The sequence below is a fragment of the Mirounga angustirostris genome, unplaced genomic scaffold (genome assembly GCF_029215605.1).
Source record: "Mirounga angustirostris isolate CCGP_5_RB_7025 unplaced genomic scaffold, mMirAng1.0.hap1 SCAF_8, whole genome shotgun sequence".
NCBI lineage: Eukaryota > Metazoa > Chordata > Mammalia > Carnivora > Phocidae > Mirounga > Mirounga angustirostris.
The window spans coordinates 94,719,457-94,732,755 of NW_026991716.1; the positions used below are offsets into that span (position 1 = coordinate 94,719,457).

The 13,299-nt window shown below is 39.1% G+C and overlaps 1 protein-coding gene across 14 annotated transcripts in view; it reads right to left on the minus strand.

Moving 5' to 3' along the window:
* AK9 (adenylate kinase 9) overlaps positions 1–13,299 on the minus strand; it is a 134,461-nt gene that overhangs the window by 80,439 nt on the left and 40,723 nt on the right. For all 14 annotated transcript variants that reach the window (XR_010413730.1, XM_064597985.1, XM_064597983.1 and 11 more), the window contains 3 exons: positions 12,427–12,566; positions 12,166–12,346; positions 759–903 (listed from right to left, as the gene is read on the minus strand). Coding sequence is in view for 13 of the 14 variants with exons in the window: in XM_064597985.1 (XP_064454055.1) it covers positions 759–903; positions 12,166–12,346; positions 12,427–12,566 (466 nt within the window). In the remaining variant the exon portion in view is untranslated. The remainder of the gene's footprint in view (positions 1–758; positions 904–12,165; positions 12,347–12,426; positions 12,567–13,299) is intronic.

The following is a 13,299-nucleotide window of genomic DNA, read 5'->3' on the forward strand; positions in this document are numbered from 1 at the left end:
TGAGCCACCCAGGCACCCCAAGGATGGCGTGTAATTTTAATGCTGGCCTTTTTGCTGTTGTTTTTGTAATCGCTTGGGCACCATGTTGGACTCTTTCACTTGTTTATAGGCTGCTGAGAAAGAAGAGACAGATTTATTAGGCAAATAACCTGTTCTTTCTTAGCAAAAGCTCAACATTGCCATGTAGGAAGAGATAATTTCTTTGCTATTTAAACAGTTTCAAGCACAGAAAATGATAGAAGCTTCCCAATTTATATAAAAAGTTTTCCTTATCTGTAAAGTTAAAGAATTGTGTTAATTGATCCTTAAGGCTTCTTCCAGTTTCATTGCCTTATGACTGTTTTGAACTTGAAATTATTCTCCAAATAGAAAAAACTAATTACAGTTGGGGCTGACCCACATTTACATAGTAAAACAGCCGCCGCAGCAGCAGCAGCAACAATGTAAACTCCACAAGAATCAAGTGGAGTCAATAAAGGTATAACTTCTATTCAGTCTCTGCCCAGCAAGCAAATCCACAAAAGTAAATCCAAATTTGGAAGCTCTTTCTGATTCCTTTCCTTAGAGGTCTAGGACTGAAATCTTTTCTCTATTTGAGTCAGGTTTATGTATATTCATGTCTTCAATCAATTATTAAGAGACTGCACTGTACAAGGTGCCAGGGATACCAGGGCGAGCAAAGCAAGTCCCAGCCCTTGGGCAGCCAGGCTGAATTGTTGACCTCTGCTTAGAACACACATGTGACAGAGATGGTTCACCTTGTCTTTTAGCTTGTAGCTTTATGAAGAGCTGCTCTCTCACAGCTTTAATCGCTGCTTCAGTGGCCTTCGCTATCGTATCTCTCACTAACGTTTCAAGGGCTTTATCAAAACGCGGTTGAACAAGCTTGGCATAGTCAATTACCTGCAAAGAATATTTGAGAAAACCAACGGAAGCACAAATCACTGTGAATATTAAACATTGTTCGGCTACATCTATACTTATCTACCTCAAACATCTTAATGCCACTTGAGATATGTTATTTTCAGAATTCAACGATTTTTGAGTACATGCTTTCACAGAAATTCATACTTTTTGTGTAGTATGACATACTTAGATATGTATCATGTAATATATATTCAAGTTACACAAATTTTTTAAAAAAATCAATTTTGAATGTATAACTTACGATAAAAAGCATCCATTTTACGTATACAGTTTGATGAGTTTTGACAAACACATACACATAACGACAACTACAATCAAGATATAGAACATTTACATCACCCCGAAAGTTCCCTCATGCTTCCTTATAGTCAGTTCCTGGCCCACTTTGTTTTTCTCAGTATATATTAGTTTTGCCTTTTCTAGAATTTCATATAAATGGAATCATACAGTATGTAATCTTTTCCAAGCTTTCCCGCCCTTAGCACAATGTTTTTGAGATTCACCAGTGTAATTGTATATATCAGTAATCTGTTCCTTTTTATTATTGAGTAGTATCACTGTGTGATTATGCTACACAGAGTACAAGGGTGAATGAATGAATTAATTCATTCATTAATGTTTTTTAATCCATTCATCTTTGATGGGCATTTGGGCTTTTCCAATTTGGAGCTGTTATAAATAGACTCGTAATGCACATTTCTGAGTAAGTCTTTTTGTGGACATACGTTTTTATTTCTCTTGGACAAATACCTAGAAGTGGAATTAATGGGTCATATGGTAAGTGTATATTTGATTTTATAATAAGCCATTAAACTGTTTCCAAAGTGGTTGAACTATTTTACATTCTTACCAGCAATTATGGAAATTGCAGTTAACTCCATATCCTCACCAAAACTTGGTTTTGTGAATCTTTTAAATTATAGCCATTCTAGTGGGTGTGAAGTATTTCATTATAGTTTAAATTTACAGTCCCCTAATCACAAATAAGTTTGAGCTTCTTTTATGTGCTATTGGTCATTCACTTACCTTCTGTTTTAATCATATGTTCAACTTTTGCCCATTTAAAAAACTGGATTAGAATTCTATATATAGGAGCAAGATGGTGGAGGAGTAGGAGACCTAAATTTCGTCTGGTCCCAGGAATTCAGCTAGATAGGGATCAAACCATTCTGAACACCTACAAACTCAACAGGAGATCGAAGAAAAGAACAGCAACAACTCTCTCATCAGAAAAGTGACCGCTTTCTGGAAGGTAGGACTGCGGAAAAGTGAATCCGAGGTGATATTCAGGAGGATAGACAGCGGGGGAGGGGGCCTCCATCGGCCGCTTCTGGCAAGTGATAGAGCCACAGAGCACAAAATCGGAACTTTTAGAAGTCGGCTCCGCTGAGGGACGTCGCTCCAGTGGCTAACAGGGGGGCGGAATCCTTGCTGGGACAGTGTGGTCTCAGGACCCTTGGGGTCACAGAAAGACCGGGGGTGCCTGAGTGCGGCAGAGCTCTCAGGTATCAGAGCAGGGAAGCCAGCTGCAGAGACAAACCCAAGGAGCGGGTTCTCTGCTTGGGGTTGCCATAAACCGTGATCCGTGGCACAGTCGGGCCACTGCTCCTCCAGCAGGGACCCAACAAGTGGCAGATCCGGGGAGACTCCCCTTCCTCCCCCCGGGAGGAGCGGTGCGGAAGTGCACCGCAGGGATCTGCTGGGTTTGGAGACTCCACACCGAGTCGGGTGCCAGAGATAGAAACGCTTGGTCACAGGCTGGGTGAGCACGGAGTGCGGCCGGAGACTGGGGAGACAGGAGTGACTCACCGCTTTTCTCTGGGGGCGCACTGAGGAGCAGGGCCCTGAGCTCTCGGGTCCTCTGGGGCAGAGATTGGGAGGCTGCCATTTTCACTCTCTTCCTCCAAAGCTGTACGGAAAGCTTGCAGGGAACAAAAGCTCCGGAGAGCAAACCTGAGCAGATTACTTAGCCCGGACCAGCAAGGGCGGGGCAATTCTGCCTCAGGCAAAGACATTTGAGAACCACGGCAACAGGCCCCTCCCCCAGAAGATAAGCGAGAACAGCCAGCCAAGACCAAGTTTACTGATCAATGAGAACGGCAGAACTCCAGCGCTAGGGGAATACTGCACATAGAATTCATGGCTTTTATCCCATGATTCTTTAGTCTTTCAAAGTTAATTTTTTCTTTTTTAACTTTCTATTTCTTTTCTTTTTTTTGAATTTTTCTTTTTCCCTTTTTCAACCAACATCTTATCAATCCCTTTTTTAAAAATCTTTTTTATTTTTCATTTTTAGAGTCATATTCTATCCTTTCATAGTAGTTAACCTTATTTTTGGTGTATACATGTATATATATATATATATATATATAAGTTGTTCTCTCTTTAAAATTTTGGGATACAGTTTCTTCTAACAGACCAAAATATACCCTAAATTTCTAGTGTATGGCTTGTTCTAGTCTCCTGCCTGATCACATTCCCTCCCCCTTTTTTTTTTTAAGTCCTCTTCTTCCTTTTTTCAACCAACTTTTTGTCTTACCAATTTCTTTTATAAAATTTTTTTTTTTAAGATTTTGTTTATTTATTTGACAGAGAGAGACACAGTGAGAGAGGGAACACAAGTAGGGGGAGTGGGAGAGCGAGAAGCAGGCTTCCCGTGGAGCAGGGAGCCCAATGCGGGGCTCCATCCCAGGACCCTGGGATCATGACCTGAGCCGAAGGCAGACGCTTAACGACTGAGCCACCCAGGCGCCCCTATAAAATCTTTTATAATTTTCATCTTTACAATCATAATCCATCCCTTCATCGTATTTACTCTTATTTTTGTACGTATATAAGTTTTTCTTTCTTTAAAATTTTGGGAGGCACTTTCTTCTAACAGACCAAAATATGTCCCAAATCTAGAGTGTGGCACTCATCTATGCACCAGCCTGATCATATTTGATCATATTCTGCTTTTTGTTTTTTGTTTTTATCTTTTTGTTTTTCTTTTTTTTTCTTTTTCTTTCTTTCCCTTTCTTTTTCCCCGGTTTCAGGTCTCTTCTGATTTGTTTAGTGTATATTTTTCTGGGGTTGTTTTTACCCTGTTAGCATTGTGTTCTCTCATTCATCTATTGTCCTCTGGACAAAATGACAAGATGGAAAAAATCACCTTAAAAAAAAAAACAAGAGGCAGTACCAACTGCCAGGGGCCTAATCAATACGGACATTAGTAAGATGTCAGAACTAGAATTCAGAATGACGATTTTAAAGATACTAGCTGGGCTTGAAGAAAGCATGGAAGATATTAGAGAAACCCTTTCTGGAGAAATAAAAGAACTAAAATCTAACCAAGTCAAAATCAAAAAGGCTATTAATGAGGTGCAATAAAAAATGGAGGCTCTAACTGCTAGGATAAAGGAGGTAGAAGAGAGAATTAGTGATAGAGAAGACCAAATGATGGAAAATAAAGAAGCTGAGAAAAAGAGAAATAAACAACTACTGGATCACAAGGGCAGAATTCGAGAGATAAGTGATACCATAAGATGAAACAATATTAGAATAATTGGGATCCCAGAAGAAGAAGAAAGAGAGAGAGGGGCAGAAGGTATACTGGAGCAAATTATAGCAGAGAACTTCCCTAATTTGGGGAAGGAAACAGGCATCAAAATCCAGGAGGCACAGAGAACCCCCCCAAAATCAATAAAAATAGGTCAACACCCCAACATCTCATAGTAAAACTTACGAGTCTCAGCGACAAAGAGAAAATCCTGAAAGCAGCTCGGGAGAAGAGATCTGTAACCTACAATGGTAGAAACATTAGATTGGCAACAGACCTATCCACAGAGACCTGGCAGGCCAGAAAGGACTGGCAGGATAGATTCAGAGCACTAAATGAGAAAAATATGCAGCCAAGAATACTATATCCAGCTAGGCTGTTATTGAAAATAGAAGGAGAGATAAAAAGCTTCCAGGACAAACAAAAACTAAAGGAATTTGCAAACACGAAACCAGCCCTACAAGAAATATTGAGGGCGCCTGGGTGGCTCAGATGGTTAAGCGTCTGCCTTCGGCTCAGGTCATGATCCCAGGGTCCTGGGATCGAGTCCCGCATCGGGCTCCCTGCTCCTTGGGAGCCTGCTTCTCCCTCTGCCTCTCTCTCTGTCTCTCTGTCTCTCATGAATAAATAAATAAAATCTTTAAAAAAAAAAAAAAAGAAATATTGAAAGGGGTCCTCTAAGCAAAGAGAGAGCCTAAAAGTAACATAGACCAGAAAAGAACACAGACATTATACAATAACAGTCACCTTACAGGCAATACAATGGCACTAAATTCCTATCTTTCAGTAGTTACCCTGAATGTAAATGGGCTAAATGCCCCAATCAAAAGTCACAGGCCATCAGATTGGATAAAAAACAAGACCTATCAATATGCTGTCTGCAAGAGACTCATTTTAGACCCAAAGACACCTCCAGAGTGAAAGTGAGGGAGTGGAAAGCCATTTACCATGCTAAAGGACACCAAAAGAAAGCTGTGGTGGCAATCCTTATATCAGACAAATTAGATTTTAACCAAAGACTAATAAGAGATGAGGAAGGACACTATATCCTACTTAAAGGGTCTCTCCAACAAGAAGATCTAACAATTGTAAATATCTATGCCCCTAACATGGGAGCAGCCAATTATATATGCCAATTAATAACAAAAGCAAAGAAACCCATCGACAACAATACAATAATAGTGGGGGACTTTAACACCCCCGTCACTGAAATGGACAGATCATCTAAGCAAAAGATCAACAAGGAAATAAAGACTTTAAATGACACACTGGACCAAATGGACTTCACAGATATATTCAGAACATTCCATCCCAAAGCAACAGAATACACATTCTTCTCTAGTACCCATGGAACATTCTCCAGAATAGATCACATTCTAGGTCACAAATCAGGTCTCAACCAGTACCGAAAGATTGGGATCATTCCCTGCCTATTTTCAGACCACAATGCTTTGAAACTAGAACTCAATCACAAGAGGAAAGTTGGAAAGAACTCAAATACATGGAGGCTAAAGAGCATCCTACTAAAGAATGAATGGGTCAACCAGGAAATTAAAGAAGAATTTAAAAAGTTCAGGGAAACCACTGAAAATGAAAACACAACTGTTCAAAATCTTTGGGATGCAGCAAAGGCAGTCCTAAGAGGAAAGTATATAGCAATACAAGCCTTTCTCAAGAAACAAGAAAGGTCTCAAATACACAACCTAACCCTACACCTAAAGGAGCTAGAGAAAGAACAGCAAATAAAGCCTAAACCCAGAAGGAGAAGAGAAATAATAAAGATCAGAGCAGAAATCAATGAAATAGAAACCAAAAGAACAGTAGAACAGATCAACGAAACTAGGAGCTGGTTCTTTGAAAGAATTAACAAGATTGATAAACCCCTGGCCAGACTTATCAAAAAGAAAAGAGAAATGACTCAAATAAAATCATGAATGAAAGAGGAGAGATTACAACCAACACCAAAGAAATACAAACAATTATAAGAACATATTATGAGCAACTATATGCCAGCAAATTAGATAATCTGGAAGAAATGGATGCATTCCTAGAGATGTATCAACTAACAAAACTGAACCAGGAAGAAATAGAAAACCTGAACAGACCTATAACCACTAAGGAAATTGAAGCAGTAATCGAAAATCTCCCAACAAACAAAAGCCCAGGGCCAGATGGCTTACCAGGGGAATTCTACCAAACATTTAAAGATGAATTAATACCTATTCTTCTGAAACTGTTCCAAAAAATAGAAATGGAAGGAAAACTTCCAAACTCATTTTATGAGGCCACCATTACCTTGATCCCCAAACCAAAGACCCCATCAAAAAGGAGAATTACAGACCAATATCCTTGATGAACATGGATGCAAAAGTTCTCACCAAAATACTAGCCAATAGGATCCAACAGTACATTAAAAGGATTATTCACCATGACCAAGTGGGATTTATCCCTGGGCTGCAAGATTGGTTCAATATCTGCAAGTCAATCAATGTGATACAATACATTAATAAAAGAAAGAACAAGAACCATATGATCCTCTCAATAGATGCAGAAAAAGCATTTGACAAAGTACAGCATCCTTTCTTGATCAAAACCCTTCAGAGTATAGGGATAGAGGGTACATACCTCAATATCATAAAAGCCATCTATGAAAAACCCATAGTGAATATCATTCTCAATGGGGAAAAACTGAGATCTTTCCCCCTAAGGTCAGGAACACGGCAAGGATGTCCACTATCACCACTGCTATTCAACATAGTATTAGAAGTCCTAGCCACAGCAGTCAGACAACAAAAAGAAATAAAAGGCATCCAAATCAGCAAAGAAGAAGTCAAACTCTCACTCTTTGCAGATGATATGATACTTTATGTGGGAAACCCAAAAGACTCCACCCCAAAACTGCTAGAACTCATACAAGAATTCAGTAAAGTGGCAGGATATAAAATCAATGCACAGAAATCAGTGACATTCCAATACACCACCAATAAGACAGAAGAAAGAGAAATTAAGGAGTCGATCCCATTTACAATTGCACTCAAAACCATAAGATACGTAGGAATAAATCTAACCAAAGAGGCAAAGAATCTTTACTCAGAAAACTATAAAATACTTATGGAAGAAATTGAGGAAGACACAAAGAAATGAAAAACGTTCCATGCTCCTGGATTGGAAGAACAAATATTGTGAAGATGTCAATGCTACCTGGAGCAATCTACACATTCAATGCAATCCCTATCAAAATACCATCCACTTTTTTCAAAGAAATGGAACAAATAATCCTAAAATTTGTATGGAACCAGAAAAGACCCCGAATAGCCAGAGAAATGTTGAAAAAGAAAAGCAAAGGTGGTAGCATCACAATTCCGGACTTCAAGCTCTATCACAAAGCTGTCATCATCAAGACAGTATGGTACTGGCACCAAAACAGACACATAGATCAATGGAACAGAATAGAGAGCCCAGAAATGGACCCTCAACTCTATGGTCAACTCATCTTCGACAAAGTAGGAAAGAATGTCCAGTGGAAAAAAGTCAGTCTCTTCAACAAATGGTGTTGGGAAAATTGGACAGCCACATGCAGAAGAATGAAACTGGACCATTTCCTTACACCACACGCAAAAATAGACTCAAAATGGTTGAAAGACCTAAATGTGAGACAGGAGTCCATCAAAATCCTGGAGGAGAACACAGGCAGCAACCTCTTCGACCTCAGCCGCAGCAACTTCTTCCTAGAAACATCGCCAAAGGAAAGGGAAGCAAGGGCAAAAATGAACTATTGGGACTTCATCAAGATAAAAAGCTTTTGCACAGCAAAGGAAACAGTCAACAAAACCAAAAGACAACCGACAGAATGGGAGAAGATATTTGCAAATGACATATCAGATAAAGGGCTAGTATCCAAAATCTATAAAGAACTTATCAAACTCAACACCCAGAGAACAAATGATCCAATCAAGAAATGGGCAGAAGACATGAACAGACATCTTTGCAAAGAAGACATCCAAATGGCCAACAGACACATGAAAAGGTGCTCAACATTGCTTGGCATCAGGGTAATCCAAATTAAAACCTCAACGAGATACCACCTCACACCAGTCAGAATGGCTAAAATCAACAAGTCAGGAAATGACAGATGTCGGCGAGGATGCGGAGAAAGGGGAACCCTCCCACACTGTTGGTGGGAATGCAAGCTGGTGCAGCCACTCTGGAAAACAGTATGGAGGTTCCTCAAAAAGTTGAAAATAGAGCTACCCTACGACCCAGCAATTGCACTACTGGGTATTTACCCCAAAGATACAAATGTAGGGATCCGAAGGGGCACATGCACCCCAATGTTTATAGCAGCAATGTCCACAATAGCCAAACTATGGAAAGAGCCAAGATGTCCATCAACAGATGAATGGATAAAGAAGATGTGGTATATATATACAATGGAATATTATACAGCCATCAAAAGGGATGAAATCTTGCCATTTGCAATGACGTGGATGGAACTGGAGGGTATTATGCTGAGCGGAATAAGTCAATCAGAGAAAGACATGTATCATATGACCTCACTGATATGAGGAATTCTTAATCTCAGGAAACAAACTGAGGGTTGCTGGAGTGGTGGGGGGGTGCGAGGGATGGGGTGGCTGGGTGATAGACATTGGTGAGGGTATGTGCTATGGTGAGCGCTGTGAATTGTGTAAAACTGTTGAATCACAGACCTGTACCTCTGAAACAAATAATACATTATATGTTAAAAAAATAAAAAAGAAGAAGATAGCAGGAAGGGGAAAATGAAGGGGGGGAATCGGAGGGGGAGATGAACCATGAGAGACTATGGACTCTGAAAAACAAACTGAGGGTTCTAGAGGGGAGGGGGGGGATGGGTTAGCCTGGTGATGGGTATTAAAGAAGGCACGTACTGAATGGAGCACTGGGTGTTAGATGCAAACAATGAATCATGGAACACTACATCAAAAACTAATGATGTAATCTATGATTAACATAACATAAAAAAATTTTTTAAAAATTCTACATAGATTCTGAATGTAAGTCCAGTGTAAGATAGATAATAAACTTCATACTGAATATTAAGATCTTAGAAGTAGATTTCTATATGCCTTTTAAGTTTAAATAATATTTCCATACTTCTAGATTCCATTTTGCTTTTCCTTCAATATGCCTGTATTACTTTATTCCATGCCAAAAAATATACATCTACACCATCACTTTTTAGTGGATGCAGAGTATTGTATTAGGATGAACATATTACACCTTTTTAACTCAAAGGCTGATAATATATACTTACTTATACATGTTTTTGCTATTATAAACTAGGCTATGATAAACACACTTATGTATATATCTTTTATAGTTTCTTAAAAATTTATAAAATAGAATTGACAGTTCAAAGGATATGTATGGACTTTAGGCTCTTACATATTTCTAATTATCATCCCTAATGGTTATACTCTCACCAGCAGTGTATGAAAATGTACTTCTCCCCATCCTAGCCACACATCAATATTGGGTGTTAATAGTGATCTTTCAACTCCAACAGTGAGATTGACGTGCATCTCTCTGGTTTTTTGGCACCTCTCTGGTTATCAGGGAGGTGATAATCCTTTTCTCATGATTAGTGGCTATTCTACTGTATCTATTATTTTGTGAATTGCTTATTTGCTATTTTTTTTCCATTGGGGCTTCATCTGCATATTGATTCATAAGCGCCCTTTATATTTTAAAATTATAATTCCTTTGTCTGACACATACTGTAATATAACATGAAATGGTAAACCACAGAGTGGTAGAAAATATTCATAATGCTTATTATAAAAAAAAACCTTCTAGACAATATAAGGAATTCCTACCAATAACATGCAAAAAAATTTCAAATGGGCAACAGACTTGAATACCTTAAAAAGAGAATATCTGAATGACCAATAAACAAAAGAAAAAAATGTTTAACCTCATTATTTTCAGGTAAATGCAAATTAAAACCACAGTGAGATACACCTACTAGAATGGCTTAAGGTAAAAAGACTGACCATAATGAAAGTTGGCAGGAACGTGGAATAACAGATCTCTCACACACTGCTGATAGAGTTGTAAAATAATAGAATTAGTTTGGAAAACAGTTTGGCCTTATTTACACAAGTTGAATGTATGCATGATCTATGTCCCAGGAATTTTACTGCTAGATATATCTCCAGAATATATAAAGATATCATGTGCCCCATGAAACATGTACAAGAATGTTCATAGCAATATTAGTCATGATACCCAAACTGGAATCAACCCAAGTTTTATTAATACTCAAATGGATAAATAAATTATAGTATAATTCAATCAAGAGAATATACTAAAAAAAATGCATGAACTGTAGCTATATGCAGTAACACGTATAAATAACATGCATAAATATCACAATCATAATGTGAAGTGAAAAAAGCCAGGCACAAGGAACATAAATTGTTTAAGTCTAGAAAGTTAAGAAAATATGCAAAACTAATTATGACATTTAGATGTACACTCACATGGTAAAACCACAAGAGAAAAGAACAGGAGTGAATGCCATAAAAAGTTCAGGGCAGCAGTTAACCTTGAGGAAGGAGTAAGAGATCATATATTGGGAATAGACATGACGGGGCTTCCGGGGTGGTGGCCATTATTTCACCTGGGTGGTGGTTATATGGGGGTTTGTTTTGTGATAATTTACTGAAATTCACTTTTCTGTTTGTAATATTTTACAACGAAAAGTTAAAAGCAAATAGAAAATGTTATCCCTGGGGCGCCTGGGTGGCTCAGTTGGTTAAGCGACTGCCTTCGGCTCAGGTCATGATCCTGGAGTCCCGGGATCGAGTCCCACATCGGGCCCCCTGCTCAGCGGGGGGTCTGCTTCTCCCTCTGACCCTCTTCCCTCTCTTGCTATCTGTCTCTCATTCTCTCTCTCTCAAATAAATAAGTAAAATCTTAAAAAAAAAAAAAAGAAAAAAAGAAAATGTTATCCCTGCGTTCAAAGGAATAGCACTTGGAATCAGTTCACACCCCTTCCCAGGGCTGCATTGCTCTGATTAGGCCTTCTGCCCCCGTCATCTTAGGCCTTCCCCTTTTTGCTCTCTGCTCCAGCACTCTGGCCTTCGCAGAAATACTCTCCATTCCAATCCCTCATGAAATCCTTGGGATCTGTCTCCCAATCATATCCCCAACCTGCCTGCTTCTCACCACCTCTACTGCTATCATTCCGGTCTAAACTAAAAATAATTTCTCTTCCCTTTACTCAGGGTAGAGAACAAGATCAATGAGGAGAGAGGCCAAGGAATTGGCAAGCCAGGGTTTGTGTCACCAAAGAGGGGGATCTTTGCAGATACTAAGAATAATGGCAGGAGTGACTGTGTGGGGAGAGGGACAGAGACTTGGGAGAACTGGGACCCAGGAAATAGGAGACGAGTGAAACCAAAGCAGGTCATTGGTGGCACAGTCTGTGTGATGTACCAGTGAAGTCTGGGGGCTGTTGGGAAGTAGGGAGAGGTTGTGGTTTTGGCAGCCACAACAAGCAGCCAGAAGGAGGCCTTCCCTACTTCGAGCCCGGTGGGACAATTACCCAACTGACAGTGTAAAATTAAGAAAACGGAGAAATCCTGTGAATTCCAAAGTCCTACAAATTATAATCAAGTATAGACAGGTAGCTAGTTAGCTGGGTAAGTAGTTACCTTTCCTTTGTAATTTTCTGCAAGCAAATTGCAAAGTGTTGTTTTCCCTGAAGATTGAGGCCCAAATATGAACACTTTAAATGGTGGTGCCGGCATAGGTGGAAGAAGATAGGGACGTGGGTTCAATAAAAATGTTTTTAATGCTTCTTCTGATGAAAGACAGTATATTTTGCCTAGAAAACTTAAAATATGCCATAATCATAAACAACTGAAAAGAGGCGTGGACAGGTTTTCAAATTAAGTTTTGAAAATCTTACTTACCTCACAGAAAAATCTGGTAATCCTGGAAAAATGTTACCTTCTTTGAGAGTCACAGGACATGTTCGTCCCCATCGGCTTCTCTGCCATCTATATCTTGGTGCGATAAGTTTATAAGATGCCAGAGTACGGAACAGCTCATCCTATTAATAACAAATACGACACTAAAAATATGGGCATAGTTTTGCTAAAATTACCAGGATTAAGTATTTCCTTTCTTATTTAATAGTGCCTTACTGTTTAAGAGATAATTTGGAAAGCAAATTTTGGCTTTTTTCTTAATTGCAACCATTCTGGGTGGCTCAGTCGATTAAGCATCTGCCTTCGGCTCAGGTCATGATCCCAGGATCCTGGGATCAAGTCCCTCATCTGGCTCCCTGCTCAGTGGGGAGCCTGCTTCTCCCTCTGCCTGCTGCTCCCCCTGCTTGTGCTCTCTGTCAAATAAATAAATAAAATCTTTAAAAAAATTGCAACCATTCTGTACTTGTCCAAAATTTAGTAAGACAAATAGTTAAGACCTTGTTTTAAATTTTATTTATTAAACTCTCACTTTTTACAGATGATACGATACTTTATGTGGAAAACCTGAAAGACACCACCCCAAAACTGCTAGAACTCATACAGGAATTCAGTAAAGTGGCAGGATATAAAATCAATGCACAGAAATCAGTGGCATTTCTATACACCAACAACAAGACAGAAGAAAGAGAAATTAAGGAGTCGATCCCATTTACAATTGCACCCAGAACCATAAGATACCTAGGAATAAATCTAACCAAAGAGGCAAAGGATCTGTACTCAGAAAACTATAGAATACTCATGAAATGAATTGAGGAAGACACAAAGAAATGAAAAACGTTCCATGCTCATGGATTG